Source organism: Alexandromys fortis, unplaced genomic scaffold (genome assembly GCF_014885135.2).
Source record: "Alexandromys fortis isolate MF-2015 unplaced genomic scaffold, M_Fortis_MF-2015_v1.1 scaffold_83, whole genome shotgun sequence".
NCBI lineage: Eukaryota > Metazoa > Chordata > Mammalia > Rodentia > Cricetidae > Alexandromys > Alexandromys fortis.
Genome location: NW_026068001.1, coordinates 3,000,426 through 3,028,174, shown reverse-complemented (window position 1 = coordinate 3,028,174; position 27,749 = coordinate 3,000,426). Strand labels below are relative to the sequence as shown.

Below are 27,749 nucleotides of genomic sequence, written 5' to 3'. Positions count from 1 at the left end.
CCATAGGCTCAAAGCAGTTCTTTATTAATCAATGGCAATCAAAGCATACAGAGGGGAATCCCACATCATCACCCCAATCAAAAATGTGATTTTAACAATGAAATCAGTACAGTAGGCATGCAATGAGGCCACTTGAAAGAAGTCTGAACAACCTATTAATTATACATGCTCATGAGTGGGTTGAAAGGGTTAAACTATGTAGAAAGCTAATAGGTATTATGCCTGTTTACTTTGTGAGAATAAAAGTAGCAGCTAATATTATTGAAAGCTTGTTCTATGCTGGGTAAATGTTGTATTAATTTTTATACTTTTAGGGGAACAGACTTGATGGTAACTCACAGTGGAGATTTGTTTGCCAGGGAGTTGAAAGACAGATTCATAATTTTGTATACAGTGATGGAGGCAGTGATGGAGCCAGGATTCTAACCCAGGTTTGTCTGAGTGTCAGTCCATATTCCCTCTTTGTATTGACTCTCCAGTCTCTGTTGGGCCTTTTCTCTCCAGTACTGGCAGGGAGTCTAGATGAAGGAAATGGATCTCACATGCCCTCGTTTCTCCACAAATTCCCTTCTAGTTATTGTATGGTCTATGGTAAGTGCCATACCAACCGGCTCTTCTCTCCCTTCCCTACTTTCTCCATCAGTTCGTGTTAACCCCACTCTATGTGGGTGTATCCTGACCTACTTTTGCCATGAAGTCTCTAATTCTTTTCTGAATCCCTTCCTGTCTCACCTGTATACCACATTTAAACTTCCTTATGGAAAGACCCCACTGTCCTCAGTTGCTTTTCTCTACAAATTCTCAGAACCTGCTTAGACCTTCTGAAGAAGCACCCCGGGGGCCAGAACCCAGTGATATATGTGGTAAGAAGCTCTTCAGGATTCCTGATGCATGTTGGCAGCTGAGCACCATTTCCGACAAGTGATGTTTAGCTACGTGCTCCCAGCTCCAGCCTGGTCATCACAGTGTTTGTAAGTTCAACACAGTGACAATAGGTCATGACACTTCCAACTTCCCATAATCACACCTTATTTTCCATTCTCTTTGTGCTGCTGACAGAGGATACATAACCTTTTTTCTACCTCATCCTTCCTCTTCAGGTCACACCTCCTCCAAGCAGCTTCCTGGATCTTGCAACACTCATTTTCGTTTTTCTCTTGTTGCCTGTGCCTCATAGGCTATATGCTCATCACACATCTCTTTAGTCATCTGGTCCTTTGTGGCCAGGATTTTGGAATTTCACACTTCTGTAACTTAGTAGTGTGTGGGCAGCTTTGAAATTTTAAGAAATAAATTTTTGTTTACAGACTGATATAGTGTAGTGTGTAATTATGTACTTTCTTGGGGTATGTGCCCTAGTCTTCAAATCCTGAGAAGCTTAGTAAGGCAGCTGGTATTTGGTCCAGGAACTCTGACTTCTGGTCATGTTGGGGGAGTAGAAAGCATGAATAATATGGAAGGATCCAGTTGACCCCACAGGTCATAGCATGGACTTCCAGAAATAGATATATACAAGAAATGAATGGGCCATGAAACAAACATAAGTGGACTGAGCGAAATGTCTTGCAGCTTCCTAGTTCCCTGGAGGAGGCAGAGGTAGATGCATTTCCAACACATTAATTGTATTAGTTACTTTTCTCATTACTTGACAGAGGCAACTAAATGAGGAGTTTTATTTTTTTTCACCTCAGAGCTTGAAGGTACAGTTCATCATAGCAGTGAAGGCATGGCAACAGGATCATGAGACACTTGGCTATAGTGCATCTGCATACAGGAAGCAGAGACGGATGAATGCTAGTACTCAGCTCACTTTCTTCTTTTCTTCTTTCTATTTAGTCTGGGTCTCCAGCTCATGGGACAGTGGTACCACATCCAGGGTGAATCTTCTGTCCTCTGTTTAACTTCTCTGGAAACACCCTTCCAGTCATTACCAGAGGTGTGTCTCTTAGATGATTCTAAATTCAGTCAAATTAACAATCAAGACTAATGATTGTACTAACTTCTTTTTGATTTTATTTATTCATTTTTTAAATTTTTGAGTCAGGGTTTTTCTGTAGCTTTGGAGTTTGTACTGGAGCTACCTCTTGTAGACCAGGTTGGCCTCGAACTCAGAGAACCACTTGCCTCTACCTCTAGAGTGCTGGGATTAAAGGCATGTGCCACCATTAAAGGCAGTCAAAAGTGCCAGCTTCCTTTTGACTTTAATTGGTTTGAACACACTTTTTGATCCTTGTAACTAAGTTCACCCTAACCTTAACCATGATTAAGACACAGACGAAAAGTTGAATGGTTTTGCTCACAGGGTTGTTGACATCCTGAACTACCTGGCAGATGAAAATCTTAGCTGGCTTTCCTTTCCTGCTGGGGACTCTTCTTTCTTTCCTCCTGCTTCCTGTTCTGTCCTGCACCTTCCTCTCTCCCAGTGTCCCTGGAGCTTTGCCACTGAAGCATTTGTGGGTTGCTCAAAGATTTTCACTGGGCCAGATGAAATCATCACTGTGGCAGGCAAAGTAGTTGACAGCTGAGGCAGGCAGGGCAGCTGATACAGAGTAAAATGTTATTCAATGATCTGTCATTTGGATTCAGGCATGCTAAGGTGGATTCTAATTCTCCACTGGGCCATTTCTTTTTATGGGCTACTGATTTTCTCTTTTCTTCTTCTTTTTCTAATAAAAAAAATAGGAAGCTAAGCATGTCTGAAAGGTCTGGTCCAGGAGGCTCTGAGAATTCTGACTGTCAGAAAAGCACTCCTGTTGGCCTAAGAATGGAGGGGGGCATTGCTAGTTTTTTTTTTCTCTACCCCTCCTTGAGTCCTTCAGGTGATATTATGCCACATGTATTAGGCAGGATTCAAATAGAGAGGAAGATTCATGGGACTTTTCCTTTTTGTGCTGGGAATAGATCTCAGGGCCTTGCACCTACTAAGCCTGTGTTCTGTTTCTGAGCTATAGCCCCAGCCATTGTATCTTTGTTTCATTTTCTATTTTAACCCTATGTTTCCTCTTGTTAGTATCCCCACTCCTGTACACCCAGAGTGGCTTCACAGGGTACCATCTACTGTGCCTTTTTTATGGTGGAAGGAAGGGCAGTGGACAGAAAAAAGTAAGTAGCTTCCCGGGCATGAGATAGTAGTCTCAGAAGCAATAGGGAGAGAGGTCTAGAGTTGGGATCAGTCTCAGTTAAGCACCCCTGGCCCTCAGAAGGAAGTGTTAGCAGTCCTAACTCACTGTGATTGTCTCTAAGCTCAGATCCAGCCATTGCATTTCAGATAAAATCAGAAAGAATTGGGAAAATAGACCACTCCAGTCATGCACATATGTTAAACAAAGCTTTTGTCAAAATTTATGCAAAGTGTCTTATATAAAGAAGGGATCATAGAGATAAATAAAAGAAGGTCCCTACCTCTAAGGAATTGGCACTATTATGAGCCAGAATAAAAAGTCACAAAGTTCACTGTGGGATAGAATACAGCAAATGCTCCAGGAGGTGTAAATCAGGCGTTGTGGAAAGCAGAACAGCAGGGGAATCTGGATATGAGCCACAGAAGTGGCCATATGTGCCTGGCTTTGAGGCTGAGTTGGATTTGGGTCAGTGGATATTTCAAGTCACTGCTCTTCAGGCCACAAGTTCAAAATTAACAAAGAATAGAGGCATATAAGGAATAGAATTAAAAGCTATCTCTGGCCTGGAACATACAGACATGGAGAAGACTGGAAAAGAAAGCTGAAAAACGAGCCATTTGAATGTTGATCACATAATGTACATAATCTTAGAGGCAAAGGTTATAGTTCATGAAAATGCTATGAGCATACTATAAACATTTTAGTGAGTGGGAGGATGGCAAGATGGTTCGGCACTTGCCGAGTTGGATGCCCGGGATCCACACCGTAGAAGGAGAACATTAGCACCTACAAACTGTCTTCTGATTTCCAAACAGGATATGGCATGCTCTCTCTCTCTCTCTCTCTCTCTCTCTCTCTCTCTCTCTCTCTCTCACACACACACACACACCTCTAGTGCAAAATGCTCACATCCTTGTGGTTACTTGTTCTACTATAATAACATAATAAAACAACAGAGAGTAAGCAGTGTTTATGGTTGTAATTTCCAGAGTCAGGAGAAAGGCCTGTGTTCAAATCCAAGTTCCAAAATTTACTAGCAGTGTAATCTTTGAACACATGTTTTAGATTCCCCATCTAATGGGGACAAAAATGTTTCAGGCTTCAAAGATCAACTATCACCAATGTGTATGAAGTATTCTTGGTCAGTGTGGTAGCTTTGAAAAGGAAATTTATCTCAAGGACATAATAAGATTCAGACAAAGCCTTTGCACTAACATGTTCTTCAAAGTATATTTTGATAAGTGAAAAATCAAGCAATAACAACATTCAACAATAGTAAATTAAACTGTGTTGTATCAACATGATGAAATAATGTTTATCATTCCAATAGCAAGGGGACTAGTATGGGATATGCAATTAAGGGATAGGGAAACATTACACATAGAACTCATCTGCAGCCAAGTTAAATTAAACACGACTAGAAAAGGTCTAGAAGGAAGAACTGCAGTATGTTCAAGTTGTTGCCTCTGTTTTAGTTGATTTTCACCTTCTTAACTTCCTAATGTTTTGTTCCATTGTTTTATGGTCTTGGGTATAAAATTCAGGGTTTTCTACATGCTAAGCAAGCACTCTGTGGTTGATCTACATCTCCAAACTTCATTTTTATAAATACACAGAGACTATAATTTTTTTTTCCAAGACAGGGTTTCTTTGTGTAACAGCCCTGGCTGTCCTGGAACTAGCTCTGTAGACCAGGCTGGCCTCAAACTCAGAGAACCACGTGCCTCTGCCTCCCAAGTACTGGGATTGAAGGCATGTACCACCATCCTGGATGAGACTATGAATTTTTATAATAAGTTGTTTTTTTTCTCAGTATCCATGGGGTATTAGGGACTACACTATAAGTGCTAAAAGTCCCTTGTGTAAAATTGTAAAGCATTTACATAAAACATAGGCTTACATCTGTCTGTATATGCCAAACAATCTCTAAATCATTTTTAATGCTGTTATTGGTTTAAACTAAAAATGTTTCCCAGAGGCTCATGTTTTGAACATTGGTTCCCCAGGTGGTGGTACTATATTGGGGGACTGTGACACTTTTAATAGGTGAGACCTTGCTGGTAGTTGGCTAGGGTAGATCACTGAAGGCTATAGTGTGTTTCCCGGTTCCAGTATCAGACTGTGTACTTCCTGGACTGTCTTTCTACCTCCCAGGGAACAGAGACTAAGGGTGCTATGTAGGAGGGTTACCTTGTTGGAAGGAGAGCCTTCCTCATACTGGCAGGTCCATGCAGAAACAAAGAGATCTATAAGAATCTACTTATAATATACATATGTGATAAAGAAATCGTGTTTGGGACATAAATATAATTTGTGTAAGTTGTGAAAATCAATAATAAACACAGAAAACCTTACAAAATGGACAAGTACCTTATCAAAGATCAAAGAAGCCAGTAAATACATGAAAACATGCCCTATATTATGTTATCAGAAAATACAAGTGAGACCATGTGAAATACTGCTAGACACCCACTAAAATACCTGAAGTACAAAATTAATAAGAGTGAGCCAACGCAGATAGAAAAGAGCAGTCTGTACCCTCTCTTCCATTGCATATAGGAGAAGCATATATTGCATACTGCATATAGGAAAACCAGTGGAAAGTCCCTTCAGACTGTCCATATGTAATGTTATGACCATGGAAATTCACTTTGACATGTTTAAGTTCAACTGTAGGCACAAAGAACGTTGACATTAATCATTCTGAGTGAAATAACCTAAACCGAGAAAGACAAACATGGTATGTTATCACCACAAATGGATATTAACTGTAAAATAAAGGACAGCCATGCTACTATCCACAGACCTAGAGAGGCTAGAAAACAAGGAGGGTTTATGGTGGTGGGGCACTCAGATCTTCCTGGGAAGTGGAATAAAAGAGATTTCTTGAGTAAATTGAGGACTGGTTGGGATGGGAACATGAGTGATCAGCTTGGGGGTGTGGAACTGTGGGAGAGAGTACTGAAACAGACTACTGGAAAGGGGTGCATTTGGGGTCAGATAAGAATCTGGTGCAAGAGAATCTCCCAGGAATCCACAAGGAAGACCCCCAACTTAGCAATAGTGGATAAGTAGTCTGAACTGACAATCTCCTGTGACGAGCAATTTTCATCAGAGAGGCTTCATCCAGCAACTGGTGGAAACAAATGCTGACCCACAGCCAAGCATTAGGCAGAGTTCTAGGAATCCTACAGAAAAGGGGGAGGAAGGATTGGAGGAGCCAGAGGGGTCAAGGACACCACAAGAAAACTCACAATATTCACTAAACTGGGCTCATAGGGACTCACAGAAACAACAACCTGCATGGGACTGACCTAGCCACTTGGAATATTTGTTACAGTTGTATGGTTTGATCCTTTTGTGGGACTGCTAACAGGGAGAACAGAGGCTTTCTCTGATTCTTTTACAGGTTCTTGGGAGCCTCCTCCTCATACTGGGTTGCCTTGTTCAGCCTTAATACATGGAGGAGGAGGGTACTTAGTCTTATTGCAACTTGCTATGCCCTGTTTTATTAATACTTATGGGAGACCTGCCCTTTCATAAACAGAAACAGAGGAAGAGTGGAACGAGTGGTGGGAACTCTGAAAGGATGGAGGAGAGGGACTGGGTGGAGAGGAGGGAGGGAAAACTGCAGCTAGGCTATAAAACAAACAAACAAACAAACAAATGAGAGAATGATGACATAAATTTCAATTGATAATAACCCAAAGTAAAGGCAACTCAAATGTTCATCAATGGCAGAATATGTAACTTGTATCATCCAAAGTAAACTATCATATTTTTAGAAAAAAGAAAATTAACTATTGATTCAATAACATGGATATATACCATGACTTGATGAAATTCTAACATTATAATACTGTGTTATTTCATTTAAATGAAGTTCAAAAACAAGTAAAAATTGGGAGGTAGAGGCGGGCGGATCTTTTGAGTTTGATGCCATCCTGGTCTACAAAGCGAGTTCCAGGACAGACAGGGCTTCACAGAGAAAGCCTGTCATAAACAAACAAACAAAAAACAAAGCAAAACAGGCGAAGAACATCCAAGGTGGTTCAGCCCAGAAAGGTGACTACTTTTTAAAAGGAGATAGAGTGAGCTTTTAGTTGAACTGGAATTGAGAAGTTGCCTGGGATATTGTACTTTTATTGCTAAAATCAAGTAGTTCTGAGCAGACTGGGATGGTTTGTCATCCTAGGAAGGGACTTTTTACTGGAAAGTGACAAAAAAAAAAAAAAAAGCCTTCTGAGGGGCCAGAAACATCCGGGATCTTGATTTGGGTTTATGATTTTAGAGAGTTAGAGTCCTTGATGGTGGAGCAAAGGCATAGTGGCAGGAACAGTTGAGAGCTTACATCCTTACATCTAGATGTGCAAGAAAGAGGCAGAGAGAGGGAGGGTGAGAGAGTGAGGGAGCTAAAGAGATAGAGATAGATAGATAGAGGGTGGGAGAGAGGGAGAGAGAGGAGAGTAGGAATAGCAGGAGTCTTTTGAAACCTCAAATTACCTCATTTTACCCCCAGTGAAACACTTCCTCCAACAAGCCACCCAATCTTTCTTCCAGCAAACATATGGGGGGTCATTTCATTCATATAGCCTAGGCTGGCTCTTCACTTGCACTCAGCCTCCCAAATACTGGGATTACAGATGTGCCTCATCACGTTAGGCTAGTCATTTCAATTTTGACCCCAGTGTTAGACAAGTATGAAAACGATACAGCCAGCATCAAGCTATTTTTATGTTTCAACATCAATATAGTCATGCTAATATTTAAACAAAGGACCAAACAAAAACCTGTTGAAAGGTTTGGAAGGGTCCTTGACCTGGTGGCTTGTGAGGAATTAAAATTTTATATTCTGAAAAGTAACCGTGAATCTCATATAAAATTGCTTCCATGATAGCACTTTGTCATTCCATGCCTGATATCAGAATACAGATAGTGCAGTCTGTCACCACACTTGAAGTGTCATCTTCTAGAGTTTAGGGACCTGGTTCCCTCCTAGTGTCCTTCCAGTTCTGTAAACATCCCTTTACATATTTTTGAGCTAAATCTAAACAACAATGAATTCACCTCGTTCAGCAGTTACAGATTAGCCTATATTGATTGAATGATTAAACTGTATTCTGGTGAATTTTATCTATTAAAAAAAAAGGAAACTAGGAAGTAAAATTGCCAGGCGTCCTGGTTTAAACAAAGCTGTTGAAAGACTCTGTAATGCCATCTAGTGGTCAAAAAGCTCCTCTTCCGTCTAGCGCAAACTCCTTGGAGGTTTCCCAACCTGCAGTTAGGACTATGTCCCTGGAAGATTACTGGGTTCTTGAAGGAATGGAATACAGACGCGATGGAGGGTATGTTTTTCCCTCTCCAACACCTGCCTGGCTGGGGTTCTTTGCACTTGGCATAAAAACAGAGGAAGCCTTCTTTGTGATTTTACAAACAAGCATATCGCGAAAAACAGTGTGGTGTTCTTGGCTGCGCTGCTGTTCGGGGACTAGCAATTTAGGCTGTGGGATATTTCCATTAGAACAATGCAGGAAAGTCACGGTTTAATTACTGTAAGTGCTGGGAACACACAGCCACATAAGCCCTGAATTTTCAACTTCCTCTTGATTCTTGATCCTGCCACCATCTTTGGCAGCTCCCTCTGTAAATAGTTTGTGGTTCCAGGGAGTGTCCTTGTGACAGAGTTGTACTTGGCTCTGTAGGAGGGGAGCCCCAGATTCCAGAGTCAGCCTCTAATAGTGGTGACCACTGGCCCTTTCACCCATGCCGACTTTATTACCAAACAAGACACAGTGTAGAGATCTAAGGTCCACTGGTCAGCTGGATGGCTCCTTGGCTCAGTTCACTTCCATTTCTGTAATTTTCCCCCTCCTCTCCTGTTGTGGGAGCTGTGGGTTGCATTCCTGCTGCTCTGCTCCCAGCCATCTGGCTAGTTTATGCCCCAAAATAACAACACACAAATTGTATTCATTTAAGCACTGCCTGGCCCATTTCTATCTAGCCTCTTCTAGGCTAATTCTCACATATTAATTTAGCCCATTTCTAATCATCTAGCACCACTAGGTGCGCTTCCCGGGAAGATTCTAGCCTACATCCATCCTGGGTTGGAGCTGCCTGGGAGAATGGAGCCTGGTGTCTCTGCTCCAGAGAGCAGAGCTGTCAAGTCTGAGCTCACTTCCTCTTCCTCCCAGCATTCTGTTCTGTTTACTCCACCCACCTATGTTCTAACCTATGAGGGCCAGCCAAGCAGTTTCTTTATTTTTTAACCAATGACCTTCCCCCATCACTCTCCCCTCTGCCTTTCCTGTTCTCTGAACAAGGCCTGCTAGTTTATTGTAGCCTTTTTTTTTACCTTCCCCAAATATACGAATACACACACAATATATAGATACAATGTTATCTCTCTCTCTCTCTCTCTCTCTCTCTCTCTCTCTCTCTCTCACACACACACACACACACACACACACACACACACACACTTAAGGGATATGGATTAGATCACTGCTACAAAGTGGCACTTGAGGAAATGAGAGTTGGGGTGGGCAGTTTAAGTTAAACACTGACAGATGCCAGGGCTGGGTTGGCTGGTAGGCTGAGCTGGCTCTGGGCTATTTGGTGTAAATTGAAAGATGAGGTACATATCCTTTCAATCCATCCCATAATAGCTCCCCATTTTGTTCATACAACTCATACATAAGTAAAAACAGGATTTCCCAACCAGAAATAAGGACGCATGCCTGATGGATTGTCAGAAAAACAGGGCAGAGCTGTTCAGCCAAATCAAGGATGAATGGTGTCAGAGGTCTCAGTTTTTTTCTGGATGAGAATAGAAACAGAGTCTGCTTGTTTGGAATGCTATTGAGAAGGATTCTGTAGCTATATTTGACTTCCAAGAGAGGAATAGGTGGGTATGTGGTTGGTTTTATGATCTTCCACCAATACTTGATCATTTGTAGACAATGTTGGAGTGCTTGTATAGAGTCTAGGCTAGATTACTTACAATAACCTAAATCATATACAAATAGCTATACTTTACTGCTTAGGGAAAGACAAAAAGGAAAAAAGCATGCCTACAGTTAATACAGACACTTTTAGATTGTTTTAAGGTAGTTTCTCACTATGTTGCATAGACTAGTTTAGAATTCCTGAGTTTCAGGAGTGCTTCTGCCTCAACCTCCAAAGTAGCTAAAGTGAGAACAACAGATTACTATGCATCTGTGATTGGTAGAATCCAGAGATATGGAGTTCATTAATATAGAAAGTTGGCAGTATTAGGAACATCTGAGACAGTTAACAAAACACTATTGTTATTATTATGGCATAGAATTGCATTGTTGGCTTTGTACTCAAATTGTTTCTTGGAGAGCTGATAGTGAAATGCTCTCACTGTTAACATTTTGGCCTAGGAGGTTAGCTGTCCATCACATGGCTCTAAAAGAATGGAGTCACAAGATAGGCTAGTATTTTAATGACTCTTTCTTCCTTTTTTATTGACAAACATTCACTGTACCTAGCACTGAGTTTAACAAGGACATATTCATACTTGGACACAATGTTCTTTGATCACATTCACTCCCATCATACTTCCACTTATTACTTAGCTAAAGTTCACATAACATTTAAAAAAAAGTTCACAGTCAGGTGTGGTGGTGCACGACTTTAATCCTAGCACTTGGGAGGCAGATCTCTGTGAGTTCCAGGCCAGCCTGGTCTACAAAGCAAATTTCAGGACAGCCAAGGCTGTTACACAGAGAAACCCTGTCTTGAAAAACCACATGCACATAGAAAAATGTCATATATATAGCACGAAGTTCAACACTTTAAATATTGTTTCTTTCGGTAAAATGTCTCATTATGTAGGGCAGAATGGTTTCACACTTGCCAGCATCCTGCCTCACCTTCCCAAGTGCCAAAGCTACAGGCATGCACCACAGTGTCTGGGCACTTTTAGTCTTGTCAAACTATACAATTCGATGGGTTAAAGTACATCCACAAAGCTATGAAAACATCATAAATACCTCATTCTAGAATCTGTCATCCCCAAACGAGCTTCATCCCAACAATACTCACTCTGAATTCTCTCCTATTCTTAGACCTTGTCAACCACTAATTTTCTTTTTGTCTCTGTTCATTTGCCTGCTGAGACCATTTCCTATAAACAGAATCACACTTGCCCTCTGGTGTCTGGCTTATTTTATGGACCATGTTTTCAAGGTTTAGCTGTGTGGATATGAATCAGTATTTTTCCCCTGTTATGGTTGACTAATAAATAGTTTGTGGTTTGGACACACCACATTTTATTTAGCCATCCATCGGTTGATGGACATTGGGGCTGTTCCCACCATTTGGCTATGATAAGTAGCACTGTTATGAATTTTTACTATAACACTGTTTTAAAGTCTGCTTTTCAATTCTTCTGGGTTAGGCTAGGTGAGGGATTTTTTCCCTCCAGTGTTAGTAGAAAAGGATCTATTTGAAACTAAAATTTTCTCAAGCTAAGAAAAGGCCTGTGGGTGATAGTCAGATGAGTCCTAGGAGTAGCAAAAATTCAAGGGCAGATAGCTTTTAGACTCCAAGGGCAAAGGTCTCTGGAGAAAAGTATGACAAGAAAGGGAGAAGATGCTGCCAGAAAAGAATACTGAGAACTTTGATCTTCGAGAATAGAAAAACAATGGAGTTTTTCCTGAATTTATAAACTGGTTGGTGATATTTTTTCTGTTTTTTAAATAAATTTTTTCTGTTTTTTAGGTCCAATGGGGATGAAAAGATGTGTTAGGGGAGGGCCAAGGAAAAGTGAAAATAGTCTGGTTTGGGCTGTTTTATTGAGTGTTGGGAAGAGATATTGTTTGGGTAGGAAGTAGGGAAACTCGCAAGCTACATGTCAAATACAAAAGGAAAAAGCAGACAAAGAATTTTGCATAATGAATAAAACAAAGAGGCTCAATTGTTACCAAAACTCTACATGCATTTCTGTAGTGATGGGGCTTTTCTAAAGCATTTCCTATCTCTAAGAATATGAGGATGAAGGAATCAGGCAGACAGGGAGCATGTACTGCTGTTTTAGAAATGAGAGAATCCAGGACCTCACAGTACAACGGTAGCATGTCTGCCCCCAGAAATGAGAAAATCCAAGCCTAGCCCAGAACTTGGTGATGGTAAATGTCAGGTGCATCTGTGAAGTAAATGTGGCAGAGCCACAGAAGTCAAAGAATGTCAGAACCTGGAGGGTCTTATGTCAAAGCAGAGTAGGGTAAGTCTAAGGCTTAAATTCAAGGCCATTGGTCAGTGAATAAAAGACTTAAATCAGTACTCTGGTTCTTGTCCCCATAGAGACTGTCATCGCAACATGAAAGAGTTGGTAGTAAAAGTGGTCTTATCTGTCTCCACCACTGAGCCAAAAGACTAGGGCAGGAGGTTGTGTGTGATTCATCTCCAAATCCACAGCTGAAGCACAGTTGTTGAACTTGTTGAATGTTCGAATAAGAACCAGAAGCACCCAGTTCTTCTTGGGACTCTGTTTCTTCTCATTCTGCCACAACTTTTAGTGGGAGATCCTAGATTCAAGCACAGTTTTTAAATTCCATGGAGCTCTGGCCTATACCTTGATGTCTACATACATGAACACAGGTGATCCTAGATGTATCAGAAGGGTGCTCTGAACTTGTCAAGACCCAAGGGATAACTCACATCTATTGTTAATATGGAAGTGTCTAGAACTCAAAGGGAAAAGACTTTACCTGAGTCTAGAGCAGTGGTTCTCAACCTGTGGGTTGTGACCCCACTGGGGTCACATATCGGTTATGTACATTATTATTCATAATAGTAGCAAAATACTTTTATGGTTGGAGGCCACCACAATATGAGGAACTGTATTAAAGGGTCTCAGCATTAGGGAGTCTGAGAACCACATTTGTCTAGAGCCTAAGACTCATCTAGCCACATTATAATGTCTTTTGTGGGAGGTATGGTGGTTGTTGTGCTCACAGATAAGCCCTAGGGGAACCAGGAATGTTATAGGGTTACACAGAACCCGTTTTTCACCCATAAGAGTGGGAGCAGAGATGACTGATGATTTTGTACTATCTGTGTGGCCAAGATATGAGCTCGTCAATGAATCAGATCTGTCTTTCTGGGAGATGTCACATGTACTTTACAAAGAGTATTATCAATGTAGTCATGTTTTAAATTTTCTTGTGCACACGGGATTGAGTTATTTATCAACAGGAAGTTATTTACCAAATTTTGCTGTGTTTAAAAACTCAAAAAAAAACCCTTCAAATGCCTGAAAAACTATTTGTGTTCATATTACCGAAGTTTGAACCAACACTGGCTACTTAGTCATGCTGAACCAAACTACTGCTTTGCTTCCCTGCAACAGAATTGCTCGCCTGTGGGTGTGGTGGTAGTAGAGATCCCCACAGACTTTAGAATTTATCTTCTACACTAGGAAGTTCCTTCTTTTGCTGTTTCCCAGTTTCCAGATGGAAATATTCTTGCCTTGAGGGACTGTGTACCTCGGGATGGACTTGTGAACAAGAAGGTAGGGCAGAAGGACAACCTTGGGAAGCTCAGCTTTGTCCAGTGTCAGATGGTGGCTTTGAGACCAACCCTGCACTCTTCCTGATGCCTGCTTTCAAAACAGTCTCCCCATGTACCAGTCAGGTTTGTTAAAGGGACAGAGCATGGTGTGTGTGTGTGTGTGTGTGTGTGTGTGTGTGCGTGCACACACACACACGAGTGGTGTAGGAGGTCCTTCTGTATTTGTGTTGATTTTATTGGTTGAATAGAAGCTGCCTTGGCCTTTTTGATATGGCAGCCCTTGGCTGGGTGGAGTAGACAGAACAGAATTCTGGGAGGAAGAAGGCAGAGTCAGAGAGAGCTGCCATGAAGTTGCCAGAGTCAGACATGTTGAATCTTCCCCGGTAAGCTATGGCCTCATGGTTCTACACAGATTATTAGATATGGGTTAAAGCAAGATGTGAGAGTTAGTCAATAAGAGGCTATAGATAATGGGTCAGGCAGTATTTCAATGAATACAGTGTCTGTGTAGTTATTTTGGGCATAAGCTAGCCAGGCAGTGGGACTAGGCCCATGCTGCTCGTCTACTGGACTCCACCTTGTGTCATGGTCCTCCTGCCTTTGCTGGCTGAGTACTGAGATTATGGGCACATGCTTCCATGTGTGGTGATTCCCCAACTATAACATTATTTTTATTTTCATTGCTACTTCATAACTGTAATTTTGCTACTGTATGAATCATAATATAAATATCTGGATTTTCTGATTCCTTAGGTGATTCCTGTGAAAGGGCCATTCAATTCCCAAAAGGGTCGCAGTCCACAGGTTGAGAACTACTGAGCTGTGAGCTATGAATGGATATCTCCTGCCACCCCTCATTCTACTAAGGCCCACACTCACCTGCACTAGGTCAGGTGTGAGTCGCTTGGCCTGCAGCCATTTCTGGAACCTCCCTGTTTTTCGCAGGATGCGCTCAATGCTGCAGGTTTTCGGAGCTGATGCAGAGGCACATATTCTCCTGTCAGAGATCTCGCTTTGGTACTTGCTGACCAACCGAGAGACCTCCACAGGGCGCCAGGTTTTCGAATCATCTGAGTAATTTGCAGCATAAGAAGGCAAGTCCTGAGGAGGCAGTCTCAGGAGGGAAGTCATCAAGTTGTCAAAGCTGTGGGAAGCATAGGATAAGTCTGTGAGGCAGAGGTGAGCCAGGGAGACAGGGCAGCAACCTGTCGGAACATTTCTTTCCCTTTGATGTGTTTCACACTCCTTTTCCAAGAGGATTATCTGGTTTTGGCCAAGCTCAGAAGTGTACATGTGATGTCAAAAGAGGTCACACAAAAACTACCCTCTTCCCCCAGTGTACAGAAGGGACAACTATGGCTCTTTGAACTTCAACCCCATTTAAAGACAATAGCTTTACACTTCTGTTTCTTTTCATGCCCCACTCTCACCTTACACATGTAGAAATTGAGGCTGATAGAGTCTAAGTATCTTGCTCAAAATGGAATACAATGTTGACAGTCAGAGGTATAAAGCACCAATCTATCCTTTACCTACTCTGCTTGTCCAAACCACCCATTCTTTGACCAATGCCTGGGTTCTGGAAATACAGTTCTTCAAAAGGCTCTTGGGCCTGAACTTGAGAGACCACTTCACCACCATATCCAACACCAAGGAGCCCCATCGACATTGATTTAAGCCATCAGCACCAAGCAAATTTCAGGCATCCATGGCAGCTTCATGTCCATTAAGTCTGAAGCCATCTGGCTCCAGCAGATGTGTGACAGTGCACTGTGGCGCAGTCAGCTTTGAACCCTCCTCAGGGGAGAGGCACTGGCCTCTTGTCATCTGCTGGTTTTCTAGGCTCCATGGTTACACTTTCTAGCAGAGTCATCTCTCCAGCTGTGCGCTGACATTTCCATTAGGGAAGAATGTTGAATCTGCTTTTGATTTATGTCTGAAAAAGTTACTCAGAAAAAGTTTGAGTTCATTATTATTAGCTGAAGGTCATATTGCAAGTGAAAGTCAGACTATATCAAATATTGAACTTAAAAGGGTGTTTTCCATTCTTGTTATTAAGCACTATCGTGAAGTCATTGGTAATGAGTTTTAGCTAGCATATTTTCAATGAATTAGCATTTCAATGAATCCAAAACTGTATATTGTTTTATTTTCTTACTCATATAATTCACTGTTGTTTAAAGAGATTACAAGTTTTCCACTGATTGCTTGTTAATTGCCATGCTGGGGAGGAATCTCAGGACCTTGCGTTTGCCACCGAAATGTGCTACAACTGAACCACACTATCAGTTCATTCTTAGTATTTTGATAGGAAGGCAAACCACAGAAAAAGTTTAAAAGACAAAAGGTCAAGGTCAAGAAAGAATAGCGGGAGATCCCAGGTTTCTGAGTCCCTTCTGTATTAGAGCGCCAGTCTCTTATAGTTGGGAAAGAGCTGCCAGCAAGCTGCTCCTGCAGTATAACAATGCAAACAGCAATGGATGCAGGCCCAAGAGGTTCTGTTTAAGAATCTTGCCACAGGGATATTGAAGAAGAAGAACTTGAAAAGTATCATCCCAATGGAAGTTTGAAGACAACTGCAGAGAACCACTTTTCCCTCTAAGAAGGATTAGAAAGGGCTCAGGGCCCAGAGACAGTCCTGCTTTCATTGGTTTCTCCTGCTCATGAAGTTCCAACACCACAAAGGTCCTGGAACTTAGAATTTCCAATGAGAAACAGTAACTTAAATTTATGAAGCCTTTAAATATGTCATCTTCTTTCCTAAACTATGTGTATTAATTCATTTAATCTTTTTGTATTACACCCAGGGTATCAAACATACTAGGCTCTACCACTAAATCACATCCCTAACACATAATCTGTTGTAGGAGGCTGCTCATTCATTTCCCGGTCACCTAGACCCCCAAAATAACCACACAGAAACTATATTATTTGAAACAGTGCTTGGCCAATGACTCTAGAGTATTCCTAGCTAATTCTTACATATTAAATTAACCCATTTTATTATTTTATATTTTACCACGAGGCTCATGGCCTACCGACAAGGTTCCTGCTGGCAGCTTGTGTCTTTCTCCTCTGGAGAAGCCTCATGGCTTCTCCCTGACTCCATCTTTTTTTCCCCCCAGCATTCAGCTTGGTTTTCCCTGCCTAGCTCTATTCTATCCTACCACAGACTCAAGCAGTTTCTTTTTTAACCGATGGCATTCACAGCATACAGAGGGGAATTCCACATCACCATAATCCTTTCAATATACCTATGATGTTGTTATCATTACAAATTGTGCAGATGAGGACCCAGAGGCATGGGATGGCTATATAATGTTTCCAAAGATATTTGACCAGGACTTGGAAGAAGTAACATCAAGCCTGCAGAGTTTGCAGCCCTCACAATGTTGCAATTGTTTATTCCTTTATAGTCCATTTTATGAGTTAGCTCATGGGAGCAGGTCAATAATATTATTAAAGGCCAGAACTGTCAAGTCCTGAAAACTTATTCTATTCTTACCCCCATTTCCATCTTGTTTCCATGTGTTTTCTCTGAAGAATCACAGACAATTACTCATAAAAGGAGGCAGCTCCTAGGAATTTCTTCAGCCAATTGGTAGAGTTGAGGGGAGAGAGACTTCCTACTCTGTGGGGCCATGGTTATTGTTCTTTTTCTCTGTTTTCATTTTCCGAGGAGGCTTGATGAGATGACAACGTGTCGTTGTAGGTGATCTGCAAATTCAGTGATGGCCGAAGGGATTTCATAATGAATTTGAAGGAAAACAGACAGGTTCTCTCCCAGTCAAAATGGTGTGACATTTAGTGCTGCAAAGGGGAAATGTGTATCTCACAGTATCAACTGCCTACTTCACAGACTAGAAGAGTGTTGGTGAAAATGTGCTCTGCTCTTCATTCATTAAAATGCCACTATTCTGGAGTTTGGAAAACAAAACAAAACAACAACATAAAATCCAGGCATCTTTGTACTCTTTCTTTTGAATGGAGATCAAAGGCATGATTGAGGTAAGGCTGGCTGCAAATAGGGCAGATCAGCAGGGCCATACTTCCTCAGAACTGGAGAGAATCAATGTGAGTAGGGCAGACATGTGGTTGCTAGTGGTGGTGGTGCTAGGGAAGACGGAACTAGAATTGGAATGAAGTATTCTCTTTTTACTGTATTTGCACATACCTTTTAAAATATTTCTTGTCTCCTCTTTTCATGTCCCAGATTTATGCTGAACCCCCAAAACACCCATCTTCTTTCTAAAACTCTCAGGATACAGTCATGGTCGTTAGCACAGTCCACAGTGATCTTTCAAGGCTCATCACCTGCTGTGCTTTCATTCTCCTTACACATTTCCTTTGGTCTCACTAAGCTACGAGGTACCCTTGGATAACTACATCCTTTCAGGTTCCCAACATGCCCTTCCCTTTGTCTGAAACACTTTCCTCCTGTTTCTTCTCTGGATGGCACCCACTCAACCTTTTAAATCCTTGACAGGTACCTCTCCTGATCTTTGTTTTTTTTCTATTTGAGATGGCTTTCTTTCTATATGTTCCCATGACATTCTGCATTGGACACTTTATATATTGTGCTTTAAATATTACTTTGTTTGTCTGTTTTCTCAATAACAAGATCCTTATGGGAAAATATTACAACTTTATAACTCAAGAGTTTAATAGTGCTTCCTACCAAATTGGTACTCAATACCTTGTAGTTGGATGAATGAATGTTTGGATGTATAGATGGACCATGGTGGCTATTTGGATGAGAGGAGAGAGATGATCAAAGGACACAATCATAGAATGCACAAAATGATGGTAGTGTAGAGAAGAATGTATGGAGGACTTCCTGGATGAATAGCAAGTTGGACAGTGGATGAATGGGCACATGGATGAATGGATGAATGGATCGTATAGGTCCCAGAGCTGACAAGACTCCTGAATTGGGGTCAGAAAATAAATTAAGGCAATAATTACTGTTCTCTTTGTTAAGAGCCAATCTTTACTACCATCTTGAATGGATTTCAAATTACCTGAGACATACCTCTGGGTATGCCTTGGAGGGCATTTCTAGAGAGGTTGGACTGAGGTAGGATGCACTCTGAATGTGGTAGCACCATCCTGTGTACCAGGGCTCCCGACTGAGTCAAAGGGTAAAAAGGAGGAAGCTGACTGAGCATCAGCAAACACCTATTTCTATTTCTCATCTGCCAATACTATGCAGTCAGCTGCTGATGCCTCCTGTGGCTACAGAGCTGCCTAGTGTTCCCTGACATACCTTCCCTGCTATGATGGATTGGATTACTCTCAAACTATAAGGCACAATTAAACCATCCCTCCATTAATATACTTTTTTTTGTCATGTATTTGGTTACAGAGACAAGGAAAGTATCAACTCTTTCTTGCAGGGGACAAAAAAAGGAAAGGGGAAGGCAAAAAACAAAACAAACAAAGCCTAACTTGTTTTCCTGGCAAGCCCTTCACTAGTCAGTAAGAGGTGTATGAACATTCTTTAAGGTTTTGAGAGTAAGAATTAGAGATGTTAGCCCAATTACATGTAGTCAGGAGGATGAGATAATGAATCAGCCCTGGTGCAGGCCCAAGATTCCCTAGGAGGGATCCTGGTCATACATGCCTCCCAGAATATTTCTTTCTTCTCTTCTCTCTTTTATGTGCCTCTGCACCACACCGAGCTCTTGAAACATTCTGGATCTTTCCAAAGCACTTAGGGTAGAGTCATGTTACTTAGCACAATTCACTATGACCTTTCTAGGCCCACCATCTACTGTTCCCCTATAAACTTGCTTTGGTCTTATGAAGTCCCTGTTGACTCTTGAGTAAACCACATATTTTAGGTCTCTGTCAATATTTCTAAAACACTGCCACTAAGTACTCTTGCATGCACAATATGGACAAATATTAATAGATCTAGTGGTTGGAAGCATCAGCTCAGCTCCCTGGCACCCCTTTATACAGAGTCTGGAAAATTTAGTCAGGGGCTTCACCCCAGCCCCCTGGCATCCAATTTTGGAATCTTGGACAGAAATCTCTATTCCAAGTTCCCTCCCATGGGAGTCGCCTCAGTCCAAACTCCACCTCCGAAAAAGTCCACCAAAAGGCGACCCCTCCCCAGGGAGGGTCAAGGAAGCCCACCAAATGGTGACCCCTCCTCAGGGAAGATCAAGGTCACTCTCACAGGCTATTTAAACTAACCTCTAGAGAATAAACATGTGGTCTTCCCTTTTCATCTCTGGTGGTCATTTCAGCTTTTCTCCCTCCCCTTTGTGTTTTTCCAGGACCACCCAAGAGTGAAGGCACTCAATTAAACCTGGGTATATTTTAATTCAGTCTAATTTGGTCTGATTGGGGTTATATGCATTGGCGGAGAAGTTTGTTTAAGAAAATACTTAACATTTGTAATATTAATAATAACATTATTTATTAGTATTAATATCAAATCAAATATTTGTGAATGTGCAAGAAACGAGCCTTATAGATAGGAGTACTCTTTCAAAGATGTATGCATGAATATATGTGTAGGATTTCCAAATATTGTTTATAAATGTTTCTTTACATTTAAAGGAGAATATGCTATAGAGATCAATACTTTGCATTGGTATGAATCTTGGTTTATTGATAAAAATTTAAGATCAATTTTGTTATATATATTTCTAGTCTTGATTAAGGCAGTATGCTTGTGAAGCTCATTTAAAAATACAATGTATAATTAAGAAATACAGGTTAATAGTCATCATCTATAATAGTCAAGCTTATAGCCATGCTAGTTAGGTTTTCTAAATATATAGAGATATATTTTAGTTAGGTATTCTTCAAATCTTTCAGAGACCTTCAGAATATGGTATTTAAAATGTTTTAAAAACTTAGGACTTCTGTCACCATGCACAAAACTCAAGTCCAAGTGGATTAAAGACCTCAATATCAGTCTGAACACAATGAACCTGATAGAAGAGAAAGTGGGAAGTACTCTACAACAAATGGGCGCAGGAGATCACTTCCTACGTATAACCCCAGCAGCACAGACAGTAAGGACTTCTTGAATTTTGCATACAAATGGATGGAAATAGAAAACACTATCCTGAGTGAGGTAAGCCAGACCCAAAAAGAGGAACATGGGATGTACTCACTCATATTTGGTTTCTAGCCATAAATAAAGGACATTGAGCCTATAATCCGTGATCCTAGAGAAGCTAAATAAGAAGGAGAACCCAAAGAAAAACATGTAGGCATCCTCCTGAATATTAACCTTCAGCAGGCGATGAAAGGAGACTGAGACAGAGACCCACAATGGAGCACCAGACTGAAATCTCAAGGTCCAAATCAGGAGCACCAGGAGAGAGAGCACGAGCAAGGAACTCAGGACCGCGAGGGGTGCACCCACACACTGAGACAATGGGAATGTTCTATTGGGAACCCACCAAGACCAGCTGGCTTGGGTATGAAAAAGCCTGGAATAAAACCGGACTCACTGAATATAGCAGACAATGAGGACTACTGAGAACTCAAGAACAATGGCAATGGGTTTTTGATCCTATTGCACGTACTGGCTTTGTGGGAGCCTAGGCAGTTTGGATGCTCACCTTACTGGATGGAGGTGGGTGGTCCTTGGAGTTCCCACAGGGCAGGGAACCCTGATTGCTCTTTGAGCTGATGAGGAGGGGGACTTGATCGGGGGAGGGGGACTTGATGGGGGAGGGGAAGGGAAATGGGAAGCAGTGGCGGGGAGGGGACAGAAATCTTTAATAAATAAAAAAAAGAATAATAAAAAAAGAAAAAATAATAATAAAAAGAATAAAAAAGATTCTGTTGTTCCGGTCAGCCAGGGCTGAAGATTCAGCACGATTAACAAAAGACTGGCAACGCTGAAGTGAAACCTTTGCATCACTGGCAATAATGGATGCTGCTCGGCTGGAGCTAAGAAATTAGCCGTGATTGTAAGAGGCCAGCATCACCGAGGTGAAATCTTCTGGGAAGTGTTTCCTCAGAGTCAGCCATACACAAGCTGTGTTCCAGAAGCAGCCAAAGCTGTACTTTGTGCCGGCAGCAGAACTTGGTAGTGCAAGTCACCCAGGTGGTCCTGGTTTTGAAGGCATGAAGGGGTCACGGAGAACAGTTGGGGCTTCGCACTGTGAGCATCCAGGAGAGGCCATTGGTAAAAGTGCAGCCCAGCTGCAGCAAGCGTCCTCAGCATTTTGGAGATGCCGGTACCAAGGGATGACCACCAAGCAGCATCAGTAGGTGAAGTCAGCCAGAACCCAGAAGACAAGCTGTGCCTGCTGCAGAGGGCGGACCTGGAGAAGTGACTCAAGCTCCATGGGGGAGGCCAGAAGATCCTGAGTGGATCCCAGACAGTGGACATGGACTTATTTACACTATTGGAGTTTGGTTCAGGTTGTGACTGTGCCCTGATTCTTTCGTCTTGAAGAAGATATCGAATTTACTTATGATTTTTTATAGAGGCCCACAATGGAAAGATTTTGATCTTTTAAACGAGATTTTGAATTTTTAGAGAGATTGGATATTTAAAAGAGACTGAAATTTTAATATTTGATTCTGCAAAGACTGTGGGACTTTTAAAGTTATTTTTATTTTTTAATGTGAGATCTTGGGAATGAATTAAGAAAGAAAAGGTGTGGCTTAATGATGATGTGTTTGTGTGTCACATTGACAAGGGGTCAGTTGTACCGGGTAGTGTGGTGTGACTCGAATTGGTCTTAATAATAAAAACCTGGGAGTCAGAAAAAAAGAAAAAGAAAAAAAAAGGAAAAAAAAAGAACTCAAAAAACTAGACACTAAAATTTTAATTAACCCAATTAAAAATGGGGCACTGAGCTGAACAGAGAATTCTCAACAAAAGAAGTTCAAATAGCCAGAAGACACTTAAAGTCATGCTCAACCTCCTTAACAATCAGGGAAATGTAAATCAAAACAACTTTGCGATACCATCTTACACCTGTCAGAATGGATAAAATCAAAACCACCAATGATAACCTATGCTGGAGAGGTTGTGGAATATGGGGAACACCCATCCATTGTTGGTGGGAATGCAAACTTGTGCAACCACTCTGGAAATCGGTGTGGTGGTTTCTCAGGAAACTGAAAGTCAACCTACCTCAGCATCCAGCAATTCCACTCTTGGGAATATACCCAAGAGATGCCCAATCATATTACAAAAGCATTTGCTCAACAATGTTCATAGCAGCACTATTTGTAATTAGCCAGAACCTGGAAACAACCTAGGTGCCCCTCAATAGAAGAATGGATAAAGAATGTGTGGCACATATATACTTTAGAGTTTTACTCAGCAGTAAAAAACAATGACATCTTGAACTTTGCATGCAAATGGATGGAAATAGAAAACACTTTACTGAGTGAGATAACCCAGACCCAAAAAGAGGAATATGGCATGCACTCACTCATAAGCAGATTCTAGCCATAAACAAAGACATTGAGCCTATAGTTCGTGATCCTAGAGAATCTAAATAAGAAGGTGAATCCAAAGAAAAACAATAGTTATCCTCCTGGATATTGGAAGTTGACAAGGTAGTGAAGCAGGGGATGAGCAAGTCCATACATTTTTTGTCTCTTTATGTTGAGGTTAAACATTCTCAGCATAGAGTGCTGTAATCCCACCAGCCTGCCATGTTTGATGTTTTCCTGTGTCCATCTGCATACTTCCTCTTTAGGTACATATGGAATGTCTTAAATTCTAAAGAAAGAGTGTTGCATGAAAAAGCATCTAGAATTTGATGAAGGAGGGCGGGAGCCTAGAGCTGTTCTTTGGAATCCTGCAGTCCCTTTCTTTCCCAGTTTAAACTGGATCTGTATCTTCATTTGCTGCTCTCTCAGAGTAATCAGCACACTTCACTATGTTCTTGGTTCTCTGCACCCCACTTCCTAGGTGGGAATTTCTGAGTTCAAATTCAACATCTCTGTATTTCCTTTCACAATTCATCAGTCAACAAAATGAACACAGAGGTGAATCCAGATGTTTTTTTTCCTGCCCTCTTTTTCTGAAGTGATCTCTCTTCTGGTTCTTCAGTCCCTAAGAGCAACCCCAGGCCACCCTGCCTATGACTTTCTGGAAGATCCCCCTGAAACATGGATTTTTATCTCCCAGCTTAGCATCTTTCCCATTGTCTGCAGCAGAGCAGTCCTAATTAGGGATCGTTCAACTTTGCAACCTTCACAAAGCCTTTAGTCAGCCGGAGAGCACTTGGCTGCATTTGAAAGGCTCTGCGTTTTCATTTCATCACCAGGAAGAAGAAAACAGAAACCGAAAATTCTTAATACCAAATGTCCACATAAATTCTCTAAAACATCTAAAATTATAAGAGGAAGTTTAATAGATCTAGGGATATAGCTCGGTGTTAAGAAAGCACTTTTAGAGCAGAACCAGATTGGAGTCCCAGCAGCCAACTGTCTGTAACTACAGTCCTAGAGGATCTATCCCCATGTTCTGGCTTCCTCAAGTATCAGCCATGCATTTGATGCACAGACACACATGCAGGCAAAACACACACAAGCATGAAATAAAATAAAAATTAAGTTTAATGTTCTCGCTCTCTCGTCTTCCTCTCTCTGTCTCTCTGTCTCTGTCACTGTCTTTGTCTCTCTCACACACATATACATGGAGTTTTATGCAACCATAAAGAATAACATAATTATGTCATTTTTAGGAAAATGGATGAAATTGAAGATCATCATAGTAAATCAAATAAGGTAGACTCAGAAAAACAAATACCACATTTTTCTCACATGTGGACCTAATTTTTTTTAAAAAAATATATGAAATAAAAATAAAGAGGAACGATTTGAGAAGAGGAAGGTTATTGGGAAGAGGCGCTCAAGAAAAAGTAATGGAATATACACTACTAAGGCACATAATATACGTGCATGGCAATGTTATAAGGAAGCCCATTATTTTGTAGAATGAATATGTAGTAATAAAAAAGCAAAATAGAAAAAGAAATTTAACATTTTTGATTGAACTTTTCTATTGTTTCTTTTTAGTAACTTAGTGTAACAATCATAGATATCTGGCTAATGGAGAGGTTGTATATTATTGCTTATGCCTTTTGTTTGGTCACAGCATCTTACGGGCAGAAGGCTAGGTTTCAGTGAGGTGAGAAGAGGAGAAAGGGTGTCGGTCAAAAGGTCTTTGGTTCTGAAAAATACTGAAAGCTAAGTTTTCCATTTCTTGGAAATTTTTAAACATTAAATTTTTAAACATTAAAAATTTAAACATTAAAGAGACTGTGCCTCACGTGTCATTCCAGGCTTCTCCTCTGCCCATATCCACCTATACCCAGGGCTTCAGCCACTAATACCTCTCATCTCTCCCCACACACTTCTACTCATGTTTATGATCATTCTTCTGCCTTCCCCTTGTAAAATCCGCAGTTCACCCTGAAAGACCTTGCTCAGAAGTCCTCTCCCCAGAAAATCTCTCTCTGTAATCAGTGTCCCCTGTCTGGCACTTCTGTACTCTGGCCTGCATCATTATTTGTAATATTGTCCTTTCTCCTGCCCACCTAGAACACAAGGGGGAAAGTTATGGTGGCTGCTCCCACGTAGTCCCAGCTATTTTCTAGCCTTGTTAAATTTCCTGTGACTGTGTACTGATCGGCACGAATGCCTTTTTCTGATGAGAGACACACATCTCTCATGAACTAAACTCCGATTTTCCTCAGATCATTATCACACAGCAGAAGACAGGCTCTGAAATGTTGGAGCAAACTGTCTTTGTATCCCAGGTCTGCCTAGTGCAAGTCCCTTAATCCTGCCATGTCTGTAATGTCTGAATAATGGTGCAAACTGTCAACACCTGAGATTGGAATGGTTTAAAATGTCTGCCACATAGTAGCTTCCTATATACTTTATTCTTCCCATTATGAGGAATGAGTAGGAAAACTCAACAGTCTCAGGCCACCCCAGTCATAGAAAAGAAATTTCAGCCTTCAGTTTCAAGTGGAACCTTATATTTTAGCATTTAGGGCTAGAATTTGGCTTCCACCCTTGCCCTTCTATGTCAAGCAGTTACCACTGTTAAATGCCTTCCTCTAGCTCCCACCCGTAAATTAGATCTCTTCACACTAAGAGAAGCTTAATTTGCTCCTCAGAATTATTTCATGGAGATTCTGACCTTATTTCTTCTTTAAAGAACTTCTTACAAATGGATGTCCCGATGCAGGCATTGCATTTATCAAGACCGAGGAACGTCCTTTCCAGAGTGTAGCTGCTTCTGACTCGGGGTACCAGGGACGGAGGGAGAGAAGCTGGTGAGGAGAAAGAACAGCTCAGGGTTGAGACCCACAGCAGCAGCCGGGCTGGCCAGCGCTGGTGGAAGGTGGCAGTGTCAGCTCCAGCTAGGGGCTCCATCCCGCTTTCTGCGCTGCAGCTGCGGTGGTGAGAGGAACAGTCAGCAGCACAGAGACCAGGCTTGACCAGAAAGGAAACTGTCAAAAGCAACTGGCCGCAGGATGCTGACCCTATCCCAGCCTCTGAGGTTTCTGTCTGAGGATGCTAAGGAGCTAGCAGCTAATGGGGTTGGGCAGGAGATGAGGAAATCCATGGAGGATGCTGATAACGCATTTCCAAAGTCATTCTTCCTCTGCATGGGGCGGCTGCCTCAGTCTGGGGAGGGGCACACTGGCAGATTTCAGGAAGGACAATGGTTATGGCTTCCCTGTGTAGTCCTTTTGACAAACACAGGATATCCCAGCTGGGCAGGAAAAGTCCATGCAGGATGTGTGTAGGACCTAGGTTCCACCTGGGAGTTTCAAAGAATCCTGAAGGCCTCCACCCTCCACTGTTTTTATTCTGGGTACATCTGTCCCTGTGGAAAACACACATACACACACAAAACACACCTTGCATACCTCCACCAACATATGCATATACACATCTGCTTCATCCCACCCTACTCCATCACACATAATACACACATACTTCACACCACATAGATATGCACTCCACACACACATTTAACACCTCACAAAATGAACGCCACAAGACATATACAGAGTCTAATACACATACAAACACATGCATCCTATCCCAAATCTCTATCCTACAACCCCTGCAAACACACACATGCACACCACCCCACATCTCACACACACTTCACATCACATATACATATACTACACAACACACACAAATAACAAACACTTCATAACATACAGATACACACACACCACACTCCTCTTCCCAACCCTCATGCACATACCACCCCACATCAAACACACACACATCTCACAGCACATATATTTCACAACAAAACCCCATAACACACACAGAGTTTAACACACACTGTACCCCTATCTCCATCCTCCTTAACACACATATATACGCACAACCCCATCTCTCTCTTTTTTCTCTCTCTCATACACGCCTTATACCACATATAGAAACACCCCACAACACAAACCTCATAACACATACATATACAGAGTTTAACACACACATGCACCACCACCACCCCACACTAACTTCCCCTTCTCTGAAGCTGCTAATCTGTTCGGCACTTAACCAGTCATACTCCCTGACTTTCAGCAAATTCCATAGTGAGATAGCTAGAGGTTAGCTTGCTGGCCATTAGGCACCACATTTAACACTGATTTGAAAGCTTTTTGCTGCTTAAGGAATAGAAAACCACAAATTAGTCCATTTCTTGCTGATCTGAGAACAAGAAAGTAGAAAGAAGCTGGTGGCCTCTATAGCTTGATGAGGGCAGCAGCGGAAGGAACCCTGCTGTACACAGCTGTGTTCAGTTCTCTTTGTAAGGCTGAAAGCCCCTCTTTTCTTTACCACCTTGCCCTACTTCTCAGCTTTTACTTGACTTGGGACAATTTAAGTGTCCGGGATTGACTTCCCCTGGATACTAAGATGAGGTTCACAGCATGGAGTAGATGGGAATAAACTGTGAGGATCAAATCAGGTTGCCTGACTTTGCACAAGGTTTGGGAGTACCTTGCTAGGATACTGTTCATAGGAAGACAGGGCTGGGGGAGGAAAAAGGAAGGTGGGAGGCAATGGGGATGGTGTTAGGGAAGTGAGGAGTTTGGTTAAACATTGATG

At 41.6% G+C, this 27,749-nt stretch overlaps 1 protein-coding gene across 2 annotated transcripts in view; it reads right to left on the bottom strand.

Annotated features, from left to right (window-relative positions):
- Dipk2b (divergent protein kinase domain 2B) overlaps positions 1–26,161 on the bottom strand; it is a 35,512-nt gene extending 9,351 nt beyond the window's left edge. Inside the window, exons 1-2 of one of the 2 annotated variants that reach the window (XM_050160930.1) lie at positions 25,813–26,161; positions 14,541–14,805 (exon numbers count right to left, since the gene is read on the bottom strand). In XM_050160930.1, coding sequence (XP_050016887.1) covers positions 14,541–14,805; positions 25,813–26,048 — 501 coding nt within the window. In that variant the 5' untranslated portion in view covers positions 26,049–26,161. Of the gene's footprint in view, positions 1–14,540; positions 14,806–17,166; positions 17,291–25,812 lie in introns of those variants that run through there. The other variant, XM_050160932.1, reaches the window with a different exon arrangement.
- Between the last annotated feature and the right edge of the window lie 1,588 nt (positions 26,162–27,749).